The 13,728-nt window shown below is 44.6% G+C and overlaps 1 protein-coding gene across 2 annotated transcripts in view; it reads right to left on the bottom strand.

Moving 5' to 3' along the window:
- The window catches only part of CLCN2 (chloride voltage-gated channel 2), a 141,523-nt gene that overhangs the window by 79,001 nt on the left and 48,794 nt on the right, over window positions 1-13,728 (bottom strand). For both annotated transcript variants that reach the window (XM_083363910.1, XM_083363909.1), the window contains exons 3-4: window positions 2,461-2,592; window positions 550-678 (exon numbers count right to left, since the gene is read on the bottom strand). In XM_083363910.1, coding sequence (XP_083220036.1) covers window positions 550-678; window positions 2,461-2,592 — 261 coding nt within the window. The remainder of the gene's footprint in view (window positions 1-549; window positions 679-2,460; window positions 2,593-13,728) is intronic.

A 13,728-nucleotide genomic window follows, 5' to 3' on the forward strand; every position in this document is an offset into this window, starting at 1 on the left:
AGCAGAGGAGAGGAGAGGAGACCAGAGGAGAGGAGAGGAGAGGAGAGGAGAGGAGAGGAGAGGAGAGCAGAGCAGAGCAGAGCAGAGCAGAGCAGAGCAGAGGGAGAGAGAGAGAGATGGATGAGGCAGAAAGGAAGAACCAGGAAAAGCCAGAAAGAGACTTCCTGGAAAAAAACCTCTTCTCATTCAGGGTCAATGCCCACACAACCCATTCAACTATCTAACTTAGCCACTTTAAGATATATGGACTTCATCTCCCAGAGTTCCCCAGCCAGAAGGCTTCCAGCTGTGTAAATCGTCTGCAAACATGGGCTGTGGATCTGCTTCTTAGGATCCAGGGCGGTTTCGTTCCCCTCTGGGGGAAAAGAGGAATCACTCAAATACAGAGAAAACCTTTAAGGTTTTTGCAGGGGAAGGTGGATCTGTTGGGCAGAAACGACCACCTTTTAGGAGACTTCCCTGAGTTTGGGTCTCTGATGGAACTGGACTTTCCTTCTCCCCAGGCAGTCCAGCAGGGATCAGAAAAGAAAGGGCCAGATCAGCACTCACCCACCGCCTGCGGGGCTAAGATCTGAGTAAAGCCAGCAGAGAAAGTGATGAGCACTATGGGGTAGGTAATCCAAGCCATGTATTGCAAGAAGACGTTGGCATCCAACCCGCCGTACATCCACTTCTGGGCTGCAAGAGTCAAAGAGAGAGAGAGAGAGAAAGAGAGAGAGAGAGAGAGAAATGGGTTGCTTGTCAATCCACAGGAGATCATCCTCCAGGTTAAGTTGCCACCATGCAGGAAATTAAGCTAAAGTGATGCTTTTGCCCAGAAGAGACCACTTTCTCAGCATCTTCCCCCAGAAATTGCAAGGCACTGAAGTCCAAGCTGTTTCCCCAGGCCTTTGGATCACAGGGATAGATGAGCTGGACAAAACCGGGTGTGTTTTTGCCTGCAAGTGCGGTTGTTGTTTGTCCTTAGACAGCACTACCAATAGCATTTAGACTTATATACCGCTTCACGGTGCTTTACAGCCCTCTCTAAGCAGTTTACGGAGTCAGCTTAATTGCCACCAACAATCTGGGTCCTCATTTTGCCAACCTCGGAAGGATGGAAGGCTGAGTCAACTTGAGCCGGTCAGGATCGAACTTTAGACTGTGGGCAGAGTTAGCCTGCAATTCTGCATTCTAACCACTGTACCATCACGGCTCAATGTCAGGTGAGGAGGGTGGGGTTCTATGCTTTAATTATTGTAAACTGCTCAGGATCACAATAAAAAAATAAAATAATAAGTAATAAAATAAATAATAATAATAAAAGTCCTTGATTTAAGTCAAGCTCTTGGCCACCAGCCCACACTTTTGGCTATTCGCAGTGTCATATGAGTGCTTTTTATGATGTTTTTGCTGAAAACAGGCATTAAATTCTGAGTTTGTTTGTGGGGGGTTTTGGCAAAAAAATGGCCCGCAGTGACCAATGGGTTCACTTTATGACTACTGTGTTCACTTTATGACTGTCACGTTTACATAACAAATGCCACAAGAAAGGTTGTCAGAATGAGTGTAGTCACATGGCCACCCACTTTACAACTGTCACAACAACCACAATGGACAGGCTCCATTACACTCACATGTTGAAAAAAAAAATAAATTAAAATAAAACAAAACAAAGTAAAATATGAAATGAAAACAAAGTAAGATAAAGCAAAATAAAAAACAAAATAAAAAATAATAAAAATAAAAAATAAAATAAAAAATAATAAAACAAAATAATACAAAAATAAAATAAAATAAAACAAAGTAAAATATAAAATTAAAATAAAATAAAAAAATGAAAAGCAAAATAAAAAATAATAATAAAATAAAATAATAAATACAATAAATAAAATAAAACAAAATAAAACAATACAAAACAAATAAATAAAAATGGCCTCCTCTTAGAAGTCTTGTGCTCCAGAGTCCTAACCCAGGAGTTCTGCCTTTGCAGGCATGGGTCCGGATTACCTTAGGGAGCACCTGCTGCCAGCATCAACTTCCCAGCGTCCTGTGCGCTCCCATAGAGAGGCCCTCCTTAGGGTGCCGCCGGTTAGGGAGTGCCGGCGGGTGATCCCCAGAGGGAGGGCATTCTCTGTGGGCATGTCTGCCCTTTGGAATGATTTACCTGTGGAACTCTGGACTGCCCCTGATCTGCGTTCATTTCGCCAGGACCTGAAAACCTGGCTTTTCGATTTATCAGGCCTGGACTGACGTGGGGGGTTTAGCTTTTTAAATATTGTTTTAATTGTTGGGCTTAATTAATTTAATTTATTTTAATTTTATATTATCTTTTATATTGTATTTTATGCTGCCCTGTAAACCGCCCTGAGTCCTTCGGGAATAGGGCGGTATAGAAATCTAAATAAATAATAAATAAATAAATAAATAAATAAATAAATAAATAAATAATAAATAAAAAATAATCTACAATCTTCTTACCTTGCAGGCAAGTTGCTATGGCAAAGTCCATGGCCCAGCTTACCAAGGCCATCAGCAGACCCAACAGGATCAGGAAGATCCAGTCTTCGCCCACTTTGGAGATGAGGAACTTTTGGCACCGCACAGTACAGACTGCAAGAGAGAGAGAGAGAGAGAGAGAGAGAGAGAGAAAGGGACAGGTGAGAAATGGGACATCCATGGGGCTGCATGGCAGAGAAGTTGGGATACAGGAGAAAAGCACACTGGTCCATTGCTATGGAAACAATTCATTTTCAGAGCACAGAGTACAGGATGGGAGTGGCAGAAATACAAATACTTGGATAGGGAAGATGAGCAAAAAGGGAACAGAAACAGGAAAAACTTGGCAGTATTTAGATACAGGTGTAAAATACTCCTTAGCATTTAGTACACAAACAGAGAAATGATTCTGGTTACGGGTTGCATCCATTCGTCTCTCAGTCCCCATCCTTGTCTGCCTGCATTGGTTTCTTCTCCTTAAATAGGAGTCAAGCCATCATTTGTTCCAAAACCACAATCAAACTGTGGTTTCAAGTTCAGGGCAAAACCACAGTTTTTCACATTCAGACACGGCACTCTACGGTTTGCCAATCAAGAGAAAATAAGTTTAAAAGGAACAATTTGAGATGGTAGAACAGAAGATGGAAAACAAAAGTTAAAATTTTTCTCAGCAGGTAATTAACTTGGTCCTAAGAACAAATCACAATGTGCAGCTGCTGTTTGGTCTAATGGTTTAAAGTGCTGGCTTAGAAACCAGGAGACAGTGAGTTATAGTCCTGCCTTAGATATGAAAGCCAGCTGAGTAACCTTGAGCCAGTCAATTCTCCACAAAGGATTGTTGCTGTGGGGATAATAGGAGGAAGAAGTGTGTTGCATAACTTCGCCATCTTGAGTTATTTGTAAAAAATAATAAAGGCAAGATATAAACAAACAAAAGGTGGTAAATTCAGAGACTCCACACTTTTGCTAAATTTCAGTATACTTAATGTATATATAAATACTAAAGTGTAAATAATAAGGTGGGCATCATGAAGTCCAAATTCAACTCTGATATAATAGGGATTAGAGAAACATGGTTGGATTGACAAGGACACTTGATTTCAGAAGAAGTAGAATGTAGAATCTTGGGCTGGAAGGGACCTGGGAGGTCTTCTAGTCCAACCCCCTGCTCAGAGCAGGAGACCTTATAATATCATCCCAGTCAAATGGTTAACCAGTCTGTTTTTGAAAACTTCCAGCGTTGGAGCACCTACAAGTCTGAGACGCAAGCTGTTCCACTGATCAACTGTTCTCATTGTCAGAAAATGTCTGACACATTTGAACATTTGTCCAGAGTGGTATAAGGTCTCATGCTTTGGGTAGGAGTCGGACACTAGTGGTGGATGGATGGATAAATGGGGTGGTGGTGGATGGATGGATAGATGGAAAGATAGATAGATAGATAGATAGATAGATAGATAGATAGATAGATAGATAGGTAGGTAGGTAGGTAGGTAGGTAGGTAAGTAGGTAGGTAGATAGATAGATAGATAGATAGATAGATAGATAGATAGATAGATAGATAGATAGATAGATAGATGGTTAGATAGATAGTGGTGGGTGGGTGGATGGATGGATGGATGGATGGTGGATGAGTATATGGAAAGATAGATGGATAGATAGATAGTTGATGGTAGGTGGGTGGATGGATGGATGGTGGATGGGTATATGGAAAGATAGATAGATAGATAGATAGATAGATAGATAGATAGATAGATAGATAGATGATGGTGGGTGGGTAGATGGATGGATGGATGGTGGATGGATGGTGGATGAGTATATGGAAAGATAGATAGATAGATAGATAGATAGATAGATAGATAGATAGATAGATAGATAGATGATGGTGGGTGGGTGGATGGATAGATGGTGGATGGGTATATGGAATAGATAGATGGATAGATAGATAGATAGATAGATAGATAGATAGATAGATAGATAGATAGATATAGATGATGGTGGGTGGATGGATGGATGGATGGATGGATGGATGGTGGATGGGCATATGGATAGATGGATAGATAGATAGATAGATAGATAGATAGATAGATAATGGATGGTGTGTGGGTGAGTGGGTGGATGGATGGGTGGATGGTGGATGGAGAGAGAGGGAGAGAATAACAAAATAACAAGAGTACCATTGAGGGATGTGATGGTGTAGAGATGGATACCAGAGAAGAACTGAGCAGAGATCCTTCGATTGATGGTACCATGAGTGTTGAAAAGGGTCAGATAAAAGAGCAAATTAAAAGAATTGAAGCCTTTGAACTATGGTGCTGGAGAAGACTCCTGCGAGTCCCTTGGACTGCAAGGTGATCAAACCATTCAGTCCTAGAGGAGATCAACCCTGACTGCTCTTTAGAAGGCCAGATCCTGAAGCTAAAACTCAAATACTTTGGCCACCTAATGAGAAGGAAGGACTCACTGGAGAAGAGCCTAATGCCGGGAAAGATGGACGGCAAGAGAAGAAGGGGACAACAGAGAATGAGGTGGCTGGATGGAGTCACTGAAGCAGTAGGCGTGAGCTTAAATGGACTCCAGAAGATGGTAGAGGACAGGAAGGCCTGGAAGAACGTTGTCCATAGGGTCGCGATGGGTTGGACACGACTTCGCAACTAACAACAACAACATTTTGCATGGAGTTTGTCAGGGACCATCCAACCAATCAGGAGAGATAGATGGAAGATTTATTAAAGCAGAAAACCATGAAGTGGTCACAATGGGAGATTTCAGCTAGGTAGACATCTGTGGGGAGATTAATTCTGCCAGACCCAAGATGTCAGGTTTTTTACTTGTCTTGTTGCTATTTTTTTTTTTCTTTCCAAAGGCTGAGTTGTGCATCAAAGGAACGGCTACTCTGGACTTGGTCCTTATTAAAAAAAGATCGGTTGAAGATATTAAAGAAATGAAAACAGGATGCAAATGGCTATATTGTACTTATTAAAAAACAACAACCAAAAAACCCATGCTTGGAAACAGCCCTGGATTTTAGAAAGCATAATTTTAATGAACTAAGAAAAAGTAAGGAAAATATGATATAAAGAAAACATTAAAGATAAATGGATTGAGGCTGGTTGGGACTTCTTGAAAAGGAAATTCAGCTTCAAAAATTAAAAGTCTAAATTAAATCTCAAATTATATCTGAAAATGTACCAGTGAAGAAGAAACCTAGGGACGCTCGGGAAGGCTAAATGTAGTTCTTCTTATCAAGGAATTACATAAAGAGGATCTCAGATATTACCAACCATCAAAACCTGGAAAGGTATTAAAGGACTAATATCCATTTAGAAGCATCTTGAAGAATAACAGAATAACAGAGTTGGAAGGGACCTTGGAGGTCATCTAGTCCAACCCCCTGCTAAGGCAGGAAACCCTATACCATTTCAGACAAGTGGCTGGCCAGTCTCTTCTTAAAAACTTCCACTGTTGGAGCATTCACCGCTTCTGGAAGCTGGTTGTTCCACTGGTTAATGGTTGTAACTGTCAGGAGGTTTCTCCTTAGTTCTAGGTTGCTTCTCTCCTTGATTAGTTTCCATCCATTGCTTCTTGTCCTGCCTTCAGGCGCTTTGAAGAATAGCTTGACTCCTTCTTCTTTGGGGCAACCCCTGAGATATTGGAAGGCTGCTATCCTGTCCCCCCTCGTCCTTCTCTTCCTTAAACTAGACATACCCAATTCCAGCAACTGTTCTTTATATGTTTTAGTCTTCAGTCTCCTAATCATCTTTGTTGCCCTAAGAATTTATCCGGGTTTTTTTTGCACTGTTACGTAATATAACTTTAATGAGGAGGTAGACTTCGTAATGCTAAAAAAGATCAAAAGTTTCTTTCAAAGGACATCATACTAAGACTACCCTCTGAAAACTCACTAGGTTTCCTTCAGCAAAAATAATTAGAATGACTAGTTGGCCAAAACTCTAAGCAAGTTTGACCACTGCTGGCATTTTGTGTCAGCTATCTTAAACAGGCTCCGTCCGTGCTCTTTCACCCAAGCCATTCATGTAGTCCTTGGAAGGCAACCAAAATTGTTGCCAAACTCTAACTTTCAATGTGAAAGAAGAAGAAAGTTATTTAAACCCCCAGGAAGCAAGCTTAATGAATTGCATCTAATTTGTTAACAAATTTTAACTGATCTTTTTGTCCTGACATTGGCCATTTGGGGCAACGTGAGGCCGAAGGATGAACCTTGTTCTCCCCACCCCACCCCACCCCCCGCCAAAGTGATGGAGTTATAAAACACAGATAGTCCTTGTCTTACAGCCATCGGTGTAGTAAGCAAAATTAACGGGGAATCCAGATTCACTTAACAACCATGTTACTAATTTAACAACTGCACTGACTTAACAACTGTGGTGAGAAAGGTTGTAAAATGGGGCAAAATTCATTTAACAAATGTCTCGCTTAGCAGCCTAATTTTGGGCACAATATAAGTCAAGGACTATCTGTAGTCCAAAGTTTGCCCAAGGTTAATCCAACCACTACAGACTGGGCCGTTTTGACTTCAGTAGTCCAGGATTTAAATCAGAGTTGGTTTACCAGAGACTGCGGGGCGCAGAATTGTTACCGACTTATCTTCAGGGCCAGGATTCATGATTCTGACTAACAACACTTATCTGTAGATAAAGGAATAGACTGTTTCTCCATCCAAGGTTTATACTTTGTAACTTCTCAATCAACTAGGCCAGAAACATGGACAGCAACATGCATTAGACAGCTGTGATAACAGAGCCTCCTTCAGATCAAGACTCCTCATCTCCCCTCATGTGGCCTTCAATTTCCGAGGATTACCAGTTCGATTCAGAACACTTTTGCAGGAAACTGGCCTTTACTACAATGGGTTCGCTTAACGATCAATCAATCACTCAATCAATCAACTAATGAATCAGAATAGAACTGGAAGGGAGACCTTGGAGGTCTTCTAGTCCAATCCCCTGCTCAACCAGGAGACCCTACACCAGGGGTAGGCAACCTCGGCTCTTTTAGGACTCATGGACTTCAATTCCCAGAATTCCTGAGTCAGCTATGCTGACTCAGGAATTCTGGGAGTTGAAGTCCATGAGTCCTAAAAGAGCCGAGGTTGCCTACCCCTGCCCTACACCATTCAGACAAATGGCTGTGTGATATCTTCTTAAAAGCCTCCAGTGATGAAGCAGCACCCACAACTTCTGGAGGCAGGCTGTTCCAATGGTTAATTGTCCTCACTGTTAGGAAGTTTCTCCATAATTCTCCACAAGAGCCTTGGTGGAGCAGTGGGCTAATGCCTCCTTAAGTAACACCAGCTGCCTGCAATTAGTGCACGTTCGAGTCCCACCAGGCTCAAGGTTGACTCAGCCTTCCATCCTTCCGAGGTAGGTAAAATGAGGACCCAGATTGTTGGGGGCAATTAAGCTGACTTTGTAATAATGCCGCTTGGGGTGTGTGTGAAAGCCCTAATAAGCAGGCATGTACATAGAATGAAGGCTACTGCTAAGTTTGTAAGCTGCCCTGAGTCTTCGGAGAAGGGCAGGATATAAATGGAATTAAAATTAAATAAATAAATAAATAAATAAATAAATAAATAAATAAATAAATAAATAAATCCACGTTGCTTCTCTCCTTGATCAGTTTTTCATCCATTGTTTCTTGTCTTGCTTTCCGGCGCTTTGGAAAATAAGTTGACCCCCCTCTTCTTTGGGGCAGCCCCTCAAATCTTGGAATACTGCTATCATGTTTCCCTCTAGTCCTTCTTTTCTGTAGACTGGCCATACCCGGTTCCTGCAACTGTTCTTCGTATGTTTTAGTCCCCACAGGCCTTTAATCATCTTAGTTGCTTTTCTCTGCATTTTTCCAAAGTCTCAACATCTTCTCTGTAATGTGGTGACCGAAACCGGATGCAGCATTCCAGGCGTGGCCTCACTAAGCTTTTGTAAAGCCGTACTGATACTTCACCTGATTTTCATTCCACGACTGCACTGTTGCTTTATGACCACCGCAAAAAACACACACACACGCAAAAAAACAGGCTCCGTTGAGGCCATAAGCCAAGGATGAGCATGGTATCCTGCTGCGACGTCTCAGGGGATTGGGAGGCACGGTTCTCCAGTGGTTCTCCTCCTACCTTCTGGGACGCTCGCAGTCGGTGTTGGCAGGGGGGCAGAGATCGACCTTGAGACCTCTCATTTGTGGAGTTCCTCAGGGATCGGTTCTCTCGCCTCTCCTGTTCAACATCTATATGAAGCCGCTGGGTGAGATCATTCGTGGTTTTGGAGTTGGGTATCATCAATATGCTGATGATACCCAGCTTTTTATTTCGACCCAGAACCACCCAAGTGATGCCCTCGACGTGATGTCCCGCTGCCTGGAGGCGGTCCGGGTCTGGATGGGGAGGAACAGGCTTCAACTCAACCCTGACAAGACTGAGTGGCTGTTCGTGCCGGCATCCCGGGAAATTCCGATTATCCCATCTCTGGCCATGGGGGGTGAGCTATTACCCCCCGTAGATAGGGTGCGCAACTTGGGGGTCCTTCTAGATTCACAGCTCTCTTTAGAAGAGCATATTGGAGCTGTGACTAGGGGGGCCTTTGCCCAGGTTCGCCTGGTGCGCCAGTTTCGACCCTATCTAGACCGGGATGCCTTGCGTACAGTCACTCATGCGCTCGTGACCTCTCGTCTAGACTACTGTAATGCTCTCTACATGGGGCTGCCCTTGAAGTCCACTCGGAGGCTCCAACTGGTGCAGAATGCAGCCGCGCGAGTTGTGCTGGGGGTTTCCCGATACTCCCATGTTACAACTTTGCTCCGCGAGCTGCATTGGCTGCCGGTTGCCCTCCGGGTGAGATTCAAGGTGTTAGTAATGACTTACAAAGCCCTACATGGCATGGGTCCGGATTACCTACGGCAACACCTGCGGCCGGCGTCAACTTCCCTCCGTCCAGTGCGCTCCCACAGAGAGGGCCTCCTCAGGGTGCCTCTGATCAAAGAATGTCGATTGGTGGCCCCCAGGGGGAGGGCGTTCTCTGTGGGCGCGCCTGACCTATGGAACCGCTTGCCGGTTGAGCTCCGGACGGCCCCCAACCTTCGCTCCTTCCGACGCAATCTAAAAACGTACCTATTTGAGCATTCTGACCTGGTCTGATGGGTTAGGGTTGGGGTTTTAATACATCTTAATTATTGTTTTAACCTTGGGCATTTATTTAATCGCTTTTAACTTTTGTATCCTGTTTTTGTATTTATTGCCCTGTACACCGCCCTGAGTCCTTCGGGAGAAGGGCGGTATAAAAATATACTAAATAAATAAAATAAATAAAATTTCATGAACTCAGCCTTAGACGGCCGGCTAGAATCATGCTGCCTCATTCTACCTCCACGGGCATTTCCTGGCATGACATGACACTAAAGAGTCAAAACACACCGGGGTATTTCTGCTTTTTTCCCCCCCCCAGGTTTGGGCAGAGTGTACATCTGAACCAGCTTGGTCCTTTGACTCTCAAACAGCTGAAGACACTTCCAGATGTCCCCCATCTGGCTGACCAACTGCTGCCTGGGGTGAGCCGAGAGGCCAGTCCGAAATTCTGATTTCATGAGTAAACCTACAGCCGGCCGTCCTCTTACTCCATTGCTATGACAGCTGTCAGAAGCCAACAGCTCAAAGGGGTGTGTGTGTATGTGTGCGTGCGTGTGTGCTTGTGTGCGTGGCACGGATGCACCTCCGGTTAGGAAAACAGCCTCTCGCTCTCCTGCCCATCTGGTCACAGGAGGTAGCCACTCTAGCAGAGGAGAAGAAAGCGGTCCCAGCCAAGGCCACACCAGGACACGGTCCATCTCCTGTGGCTGCCTCCGCGAGTTGGCAACATTTAACAGGGAAACAGCCTCAAGAACAAAGCAAGCTGTGATTGCAACAGTTGCTAAGGGATTTAGGAAGAGCCAGATCCCACAGACAATGTGTGTGTGTGTGTGTGTGTTTGGCCAAGCTTTCGGCAACGGGGAGTCTAGATGGTTATAAAACTGGAAGGGGCTGTTGCAAAACGTTCTTTCCTTATCCGTCTTTTTTTGGAGGACCAATGCATCTTCGTTAAAATCAAGCCGTCAAAGGAGGAAGGTACCACCGAGCGAACCCAGAGGTGGGCATGCATGGTTCCTGGACTGAACCATTTCTGAATGGAGCCTGAAAGGTGTTATGTAGGTCACCTGTCCACCGGGGGGGGGCAGCAGCCAGGGGACATGATTGGTCAACCTGTCCGGCGGGAACTTGTGGACACCCGGTTGGGTGATACCTGTCTGGCGGGAGAATCGAGAGATCGGGTTGGCTGACTTCAGGTGGATGGAAACGTATATAAGAGGCAACCTGCGAGGTAGGGGCAGTTCTGCCATGTTGTATTCAATAAAGAAGGATTAATACACGTCATCTCGGAGTCTCTGTCCTATGGCCGTGCAGACACAACAAAAACCATGAGGCCAGAGGAGCTATGCATGAAAAACTGAAGGCTCACAGGCGCACACATTGCATCACGCTTAAGACAGACACAACCCTACAGCTGGTCCTCGACTTACCACAGTTTAGTGCTTTAGTGCTTAGTGACCGTTCAAAGTTACAACGGCCCTGAAAAAAAGCGACAGATGACCGCTTTTCACACTTAACGACCGTTGCAGCCTCCACGTGGTCCAAAAATTTTAGATCCTGGGCAATTGTCTCATATTTACGACGGTAGCAGCATCCCGGGGCTCACGTGATCCTCTTTTGCGACCTTCTGGCGAGCAAAGTCAATGGGGAAGAAGCCAGATTCGCGTAACTATCACGGCGGTTCACTGAACAACTCTGACAGGAAAGGTCGTAAAAGAGGGCAAAATTCACTTCACATCTGTCTCGTTTAGCAACAGAAATTTGGGGCTCAGTTGTGGCCGTAAGTCGAGGACTACCTGTGCTGTCGGTAAAAATCCAGCCCCTGGGAGGAGTTGGGCAGAATGTTGTAGGCCACAACAGCATCCATTGCTGAGGAAGATGGCCAGCAGAACTATAGCCGAACATCCCAGCTGCTCACTGCACCAAAATAACTTTTCCAGTATCCTCTTCCTTTAGTTAAAGACATTTGCCTGCCCGCCATCTCACTTTGAACCTGGAATCCCATAATGCAGACGGTCCTCAGCTTACGACCACAATTGAGCCCCAAATTTCCACTGCTAAGCAAGGCAGTGGATAACTGAGTTGCGCCCCATTTTACGATCTTTTTGCCACAACGGCTAAGCCGGGTGTGTGTGTGTGTGTCTTCACACTTGGCCCTTTTATGACTTGTGGACTTCAACTCCCAGAATTCCTCAGCCAGGCACGTCTGTGCCTGGCTGATGAATTCTGGGAGTTGAAGTCCACAAGTCATAAAAGGGCCATGTTTGAAGAGCCCTGGGTTAAGTGAATCACTGCAGGTATTAAGTGATTGGCGTGGTTGTTCGGCGAATCTGGCTTTGCCCCCTTGTCGTCACTTGTCGGAAGTGGGATCACATGACCCTGAGGCACTGCAACGGTCGTTAATGAACGCCAGCTACCAAATGCCCTAATTTTGATCCCTTGGCCACAGGGAGGTTGCAAGGACCATCAATGTGAAAAGCAGTCTTGTCGCTTTTTTTTTCCCAGCGCTGTTGTCACTTCGAACGGTCACTAAATGAATGTCTGTAAGTCGAGGACTATCCAGTGACTTAAAACCAAGTCACCAAAATACACGGAAGCTGCAGACACAAGACACATTAAGCTCGGGGCTGCCACATAGAAAAGCAGGGGTGATCACCCTATTCTCCAAAGCTCCTGAAGGCAAGACAAGAAGCCGTAGATGGAAACCAATCGAGGAGAGAACCAAACGGAAAAAAAATAAGGAGAAATTTCCTGACAGTTAGAACAGTTAACCACCGGAACGACTTGCCTCCAGAAGTTGTGGGTGCTCCATTATTGGAGGTTTTTAAGACAAGATTGGACAGCCATTTGTCTCAACTGGTGTAGGTCCTCTTGCTTGGACTAGAACAGAGGTCCCCAACCTTTTGGGCACCAGGGACCGGTTCTGTGGAGAAAGGTTTTTCCGTGGACCGGAGAGTGCATGGTTTTGTGTGCTGCCTGCATCCCACGGATGGGGCTTTGCTTGTTTGTGCAGACCGGTTGTTGGCATGCCGCAGCCCGGTACCAGTCCACAGACTAAGGGTTGGGGACCTCTGGACTAGAAGAATTGCAAGGTCCCTTCCACCTCTGTCATTCTGTTATTCTATATTTTTAAGTGCCCCCCCTTTTGGGGATGGGGGCTTAGTGTGTTGTGTAACCCAGCTCTTTCAGTTTTCAGTTGGTTCACAATTCAGCATATTGTATGAACACAACCACACAGTTTTCTCGTGCGTGCGTTTCTTTCTGTACATACTGCCAATTTTCCAATGTCTGGTTGAGCCACCACTCCTATTCTTCCAGGCCAGAGCAGTTAATCTGCATAAAACTGGGGACAAAGGTAATTTCAATCTTATATATCTGCAGGGTGTCAGATTAAACTCTGCCGCACAATCCTTCTTTTGACAGTGGCGATGTGTGACGGGATTGTGAGGAGTGGCTTCCCTCAGCCTGAGTCAAACTCTCTTTGAAAAGTAAATATGGGACTAAAAAGTTTCAAATAGCTTATGAATAATTTTTAGTAATTAAAAAGATGTGTTATTATAGTTATTATAGTTTTGTTATAAGGGAGTTAAAGAGTGGAAGGTTTGTTAATGTTTTAATAGATATTTAGCATATGTTTGTATAAGATTGTTATACACAATACCCTGTATTCTGCTTTGGGAAGTCAGGGGGCGGGGAGGGGTGATGGGGAGGGGGGTTCAATTTATATGTTTTTTTAAGTTTTGTAAAACTTTTCAATAAAAAAAGTACCAGGTCTTCCCTTGTGTCCAAGGATAGCGACACAAGACACTTAACCCTTTAGAAGCTTTTGGAAAGAGTGCAGAGAAGAGCAACAAAGATGATCAGGGGACTGGAGGCTAAAAGATATGAAGGACAGTTGCAAGAATTGGGTGTGGCTAGTCTAGTGAAGAGATGGACTGGGGGTGACATGATAGCAGTCTTCCAACATCTCAGGGGTTGCCACAAAGAAGAGGGGAGGGTGTCAACCCATTCTCCAAAGCACCGGAAGGCAGGACAAGAAGCAACGGATGGAAACTAACCAAGGAGAGAAGCAACCTAGAACTAAGGAGAAATTTCCTAATGGCAAGAACAATTAA

The sequence above is a fragment of the Vipera ursinii genome (assembly GCF_947247035.1).
Source record: "Vipera ursinii genome assembly, chromosome: 5".
NCBI lineage: Eukaryota > Metazoa > Chordata > Lepidosauria > Squamata > Viperidae > Vipera > Vipera ursinii.